General features: G+C 38.9%; 1 protein-coding gene across 1 annotated transcript in view; it reads left to right on the plus strand.

Annotated features, from left to right (window-relative positions):
• The window catches only part of LOC146697497 (phospholipid-transporting ATPase ID-like), a 51,045-nt gene that overhangs the window by 33,732 nt on the left and 11,313 nt on the right, over nucleotides 1–6,000 (plus strand). Inside the window, exons 10-21 of the mRNA XM_085476276.1 lie at nucleotides 607–765; nucleotides 848–936; nucleotides 2,245–2,435; nucleotides 2,558–2,766; nucleotides 2,963–3,006; nucleotides 3,484–3,649; nucleotides 3,867–4,055; nucleotides 4,187–4,302; nucleotides 5,262–5,426; nucleotides 5,520–5,631; nucleotides 5,720–5,825; nucleotides 5,905–6,000. The exon at nucleotides 5,905–6,000 is cut by the window's right edge and continues 40 nt beyond it. Of these exons, the coding sequence (XP_085332402.1) occupies nucleotides 607–765; nucleotides 848–936; nucleotides 2,245–2,435; nucleotides 2,558–2,766; nucleotides 2,963–3,006; nucleotides 3,484–3,649; nucleotides 3,867–4,055; nucleotides 4,187–4,302; nucleotides 5,262–5,426; nucleotides 5,520–5,631; nucleotides 5,720–5,825; nucleotides 5,905–6,000 (1,642 nt within the window). The remainder of the gene's footprint in view (nucleotides 1–606; nucleotides 766–847; nucleotides 937–2,244; nucleotides 2,436–2,557; nucleotides 2,767–2,962; nucleotides 3,007–3,483; nucleotides 3,650–3,866; nucleotides 4,056–4,186; nucleotides 4,303–5,261; nucleotides 5,427–5,519; nucleotides 5,632–5,719; nucleotides 5,826–5,904) is intronic.

The raw sequence follows: 6,000 nt of genomic DNA on the forward strand, positions 1-6,000 counted from the left end.
ACCTACCCAACGCAATACTCAACGTAAGACATAATAAATAAGTTAAACTTCATTCACAGCTTCTGTAAAGAAATCTGGAAATGTTGTTTATTGTTTATGGCCTCCTTGTAGTTTTACATGTTTTGACTACACAAAATACATGTTTATGAATGTAGTCAATGCCACTCTTTCCATTAATGCTTATTAACGCTGGTAATTTTCTAAACCAGTTATGCCCAAAACAATAGACAGAGAAAAAATTAAATAAAGCCGAGGCATGTAACAGTTACTATTACAGTTATAGTTATTCTACACTGTTTCTTTATTCTCATCAAGGTTTTATCTTGAACTCGTCTTATATAGTAAAAAAGCGCTAAAATTAAGCAAGTGCCAGAAATAAAGCAACGATCAGCAGATGAAAGTGAATAAGTGAAAACGCAAAGAAAGAAAAAGTTCATGTTAGGCTCACGTATTTTCTAACCCATGTTTTTTTTTTTTAACCTTCATTTAACTTTAATTCATCTGAAGACAATTTGTGAACGTTATGGAGGTATTTTGATTTTTCAAATTGGTAGATGTCATACTCTTTCTAAATCTAAACCTGGCCGTGTCTTTCCTTTCCTCAAGGTGAGGTCCGCTGTGAACCCCCCAACAACCGCCTCGACCGCTTCACAGGAGTGCTGAGCTTCGCAGGTCAGAAATATTCACTTGACAATGAGAAAATCCTGCTGCGAGGCTGCACCCTGAGGAACACTGAGTGGTGCTTTGGACTGGTGCTATTTGGAGGTCAGACACACATTAATAGGGAACTACTGTAGTGGGAATTATGAAACTTGTGACTTCAGATCATTCTGTTTCTCTTTTGCAGGTCCAGAAACAAAGCTGATGCAAAACTGTGGGAAGAGCACGTTCAAGAGGACCAGTATAGACCGTCTAATGAATATCTTAGTCCTCTTTGTGAGTGCATTTGTTTTATCACATCTCAGGGTCATCAATAATTTATTGTTTTTTAATGAGATTTGTGAAGAAATGAGCTGACTGCTGCTGAGGTACTGAAGTTTACGTTTACAGTTAAATCAGTTCATTACACTATTTCCCTTCTGCTAATGCACCACAATTTTTTTTTTTATTGGACATTCTCCTCACCAACACTAACGATTTATTTAAAATCAAAAGATCTGATGCAGTAGAGCAGCGCGAACAGGAGAAAGCAAGAAAACTGTGATGTATCCGAGACCGTAAAGGGGATGCATGCATAGTTTGCTAAAGCTTCAAGGTGCAATGGAGTAGCTACTACCACAGCAAAGGAAGACAAAGCCATTAATTTAGTTGGATAAATCAGTACCACTCATTCTTAAAAATGTAAAACTTTTAAACCAAACTTTAAACTACAGTCTGCCCTTTTTTTAACCGCATAATTAAATTACATTAAGTACTACAATTTGCCTTGTGGAATCAATAAAGCATCCATAAATGTATTTATTTCTGTACATGGTTGTATGAAATGTTCCCTTTATTTGTGCAAAATATGCATGAAATAACTTTAACCTCTTAAACAAGATCACCCCATTTTTTTTATTTTGAAGTCGGTCCGTTTAAATTGGTAATCTTTCCCACAAACACTGATGCTCCACATGCTTAATTAGTCAAATGCTTCTTTAAACAACAGAACAGTTTTCATCTGTGCTGAGGTAGTTCGATAATTATAAACTTATTAAATGGAAACAAATGAGCTTTTCTTTAAAAAAATTATAATGGTATTTCAAAGTAACTCCAAACTTTTGATTAAAATAAAAAATTATCATGTTTTTGGTAGTTTATCATTACCGGCAATGAGAGATGGTTATACATCTATATACAAGCTTGTATGCGCAACGTCACATGATGAGGTCGAGGAAGATCCCGTAGTGGTTTCCCCCTGAACCCGTGGTGATGGTACTGACCCACATCTTTTTTTCACACCATGGCTCATGTGACAACTCACATGATCAATAGTGGGTCAACGACCCTCAGGACGACCTCCACTAGGGGTCATAGAGTACCTGGGACTCTGCACCATTTGTTTTTAGATCTGAAACTCCTCTCAGATGACATCATCACAAACTCACACGTCTTTTTATTTCAAGCTTAAGCAGATCATGGTTGTCTCTGTTTTGGATCTACGACATTTGTGTTTCTGAGTTGTAGCTGAAGTTTATACACCAACACAGGTTTTTTTTGTATTCCTAAATGACAAAATAAAGCCTCTTTCTACTCTTTCTGCAGATTTTTGGTTTCCTAGCCTTCATGTGCTCTGTCCTGGCGATAGGAAACTACATCTGGGAAAGAAATGAGGGCTCACAGTTTACTGTCTTCCTGCCAAGGCTGGAGGATGATCCTGCTTTCTCATCCTTCCTCACATTCTGGTCCTACGTCATCATCCTCAACACTGTGGTGCCCATCTCTCTCTATGTGAGGTAATAAGTGTGAAATGATGCTTTTATTACCTTGTGTTACTTTTTTACAATGAATTTAACAAAATGAATGCAAAAAAACGCATATATGACTACACGTGCCTCTTTTCAATATCTGCTTGAAGTGTGGAGATCATTCGTCTGGGGAACAGCTTCTACATCGACTGGGACAGGAAAATGTACTATGCCCGCAATGACACCCCTGCTGAGGCTCGTACCACCACTCTGAACGAAGAGCTCGGCCAAATCAAATACGTCTTCAGTGACAAAACTGGAACACTCACCCAGAATATCATGATCTTCAACAAGTGCACTATTAATGGCAAATGCTATGGTAAGAGTTTTAGTCATGAAGCTGAAACAAGAAGACTTTCTACTGAGACTTTCTAAAAATGCATTTTTGGATTCCTTATTCGGAGAAGTTGGATGGTTTTTCACGCACACAAAGGTTTACGTCAGCTGATGCTTTGTTCAATACATTCTCTTCATGTATAATAAAGTTTGATTAAAAATGTTATTCTGCTCTGCAGGAGATGTTTATGACTACACAGGCCAAAGACTAGAAATGAATGAGGTGAGTTTACATATGCAGATTTAAAAATTAAATAAATAAAAAATAGTTTACTGGTCCATATGACTGACTGACAGATGGCGTCTCCAATGCAGTGGTAAAGTTTGGTTTCCCTGAAATAGAATTTTTGGATAGGTTTAAGGAAGGTAGTTAAGAGAAACATTGGACAGAATTCCTGGTCCCTGGTATGTTGAACAGTTTTCCTTTTAGACTGCTACTCCTTTACTTTCTGTGATTTCTATATTTAGACAGTTAAACAACTTTAGTTCTTTACCAGGTTTACAGTGATTTCACAGGATTATATTATTAAATTAGTTAAAGTTTCTGACACATTTTAGTGTTCTTATAACAGACTCAGTGTGCACTCCTCTCATCTCTCCTCATCAGCCTAAGCAGGTCCAGTTACATTTCTTTCCCTCTCTGCTTTATCCTTCTTTCTTTCTTACTTCTTTTTTTCTTGTTGTACATTTACTCCTGCAGTATACAGACACAGTAGACTTCTCCTTCAATCCGTTAGCCGACTCTCGGTTCGTCTTCCACGACCATTCTCTGGTGGAGGCGGTGAAGCTGGAGAACACGGAGGTCCACGCCTTCTTCAGGCTGCTGGCTCTCTGCCACACTGTCATGGCCGAGGAGAAGAAAGAAGGTGAGGACGGTACAGATGTTTCAGTGAGCAGTTAAAAGGCAGTATGTGTGTTTTCCAGTCCTTTTTTTATTCAGCAGTTTATTGTAGAGGTCCTCCAATGAAAGAAGCTCTGGCTTGAAACTGATCAACGTGAAAGCATTTTTTGCTGCAGCTAGAATTATGAACTTTAATAAATAATCATATTTGCCCTGCTAAATATAAACTTTTTGTTCTCCAGGAGAGCTTTTCTACCAGGCCCAGTCGCCAGATGAGGGGGCTCTGGTGACCGCAGCCAGAAACTTTGGATTTGTCTTCCGCTCACGAACACCAGACAGTATTTCCATCGTGGAAATGGGAAAGCAATGCAACTATGAACTCCTGGCCATCCTGGATTTCAACAATGTCCGCAAGAGGATGTCAGTCATAGGTATATACATACTATATATGTATCTATATATCTGTATATGCTTTCCTATTTAGCTCTCATACAGACTGCTCTTTTTTCCACTGCAATTTGAAACATTGTTTGTTTTCATGTATGTACATTTTTGTATGCAGTGAGGAGTCCAGAGGGCAAGCTGTCTCTTTACTGCAAAGGTGCCGACACAATCATCTACGAAAGGCTGCACCAGTCCTGCAGCAAGCTGATGGATGTCACGACAGAGCATCTTAATGTTAGTATTATTTCTGTGTGTGTGTTCAAAGAGAGATATTTGACTCTGCTAGGCTATGTCAACTGCATTTGTACGTAGTTCATCCCTACATGCATTTGGATTTGGGATGAACTTGCTTCCCCGGAGCAACAAATTATTGAATTTATATACAAGTATCTCTGATAATCATGATGAAAAACCTTAATTTGTATAATACTTTGCACTGTCCAAAATGTCTGAGCGAGTGCAAAGATAACCAGGTTCAATCTCCACTAATGACCCAAATTTGAGGCCGTACTGACAGAATAAAGAGACATAACATAATAGATGTTTTTAAGTTCATTTTAAAGCAGCAGTTCAAACTAGTGGATTGTTAAGTGGAGTTGAGTACACATTAATTCTTGAGCAATATAAGGCTGTAAAGGTAACAGGCACAACCTCTCACATAATACTTTAAGTAAAGTGCTGTAAGTATAGCACTATTTTTAAACAAACGTGTCGGTACGTTCTTTGTCTTACTGACAGGAAAGGAAATAAAAGATTTAAATTCATGCTTTATGGAAGGAGTTTGTTTGTGTGGGTTTGATATAAGATAAATTGCAGTTCTCATAGTCATCATAAATGGGGATAGATATCCACCACAGCTTCATTTGACTTTATTTGCCTTGTTTTAAATATTTGTGTTTGGACAACAGCAGAGCTGTAGCGCAGGTACGTCAGAAAAAGCTGCCATGTTCAAAGTGCCTTTCTTTATTCCTCCTTCTTCTACGTCTGTTCTTTTAGGGAAGTTTTGGGAAAGTTCTGATTAATTTCTCGCTGTCATTTTTGCTCCTCTAATCTTGAACTGAGCAAGAGTTTGACTTTTGTTTATATGTGCAAATGCCTTGAGCTTGTGTGTGCGTTTGTGTATTAGTGTGTGTGTGTACCTTCTAGTATCCAGCGTTCATCCATATAAGTATACGCATGTGGAATTTCTGCAGGAATTTGCAGGGGATGGGCTGCGGACTCTTGCTCTTGCTTACAAGGATCTGGATGAGGAGTACTTTAACCAGTGGATACAGCGCCACCATGAGGCCAACACTGCACTGGAGGATAGAGAGGGCAAACTGGACCAGTTGTATGAGGAGATAGAGAAGGATCTCCTGGTAAGACGATAAAGGCAGCTCATACTGTAAAAACATAACTGTGTGGTAAAATGAACAGCATTCTGATTATGTGTGTGTTCTGTGTGTGTTCAGCTGCTTGGAGCAACAGCCATAGAGGACAAGTTGCAAGATGGAGTACCTCAGACTATCGAGCAGCTGTCTAAGGCTGACATCAAAATCTGGGTTTTGACCGGTGACAAGCAAGGTACATAACTTTGAATAAGATGAAAGTTAATGCGTATGGGGAACAGACTCCAGTCCACACACGGTGATGTTGATTGTCTGTGTTGCAGAAACCGCAGAGAACATTGGTTACTCATGCAACTTGCTACGGGAAGAGATGAATGATGTCTTCATCATCTCGGGCAACTCACTTGAGGATGTCCAGCAGGAACTGAGGTCAGAGGAAATCTTAGACTAAACATGTTTTACTATCTCATTATGACAGGTTTTCATATACTGTTGATTTTTTTTCTAGAAATGCCCGAACCTCCATGAAGCCAGATGCAGCTGAGAATTCAGAGTTTTTACCCGAAATGGATAAAGGTGTGAAAGTGGTCACAGATGAGGTGGT

Source organism: Copadichromis virginalis, linkage group LG12 (genome assembly GCF_057382275.1).
Source record: "Copadichromis virginalis isolate Kocher_CV1m ecotype Utaka linkage group LG12, C_Virginalis_male_GT1.1, whole genome shotgun sequence".
In the NCBI taxonomy this organism is placed as follows: domain Eukaryota; kingdom Metazoa; phylum Chordata; class Actinopteri; order Cichliformes; family Cichlidae; genus Copadichromis; species Copadichromis virginalis.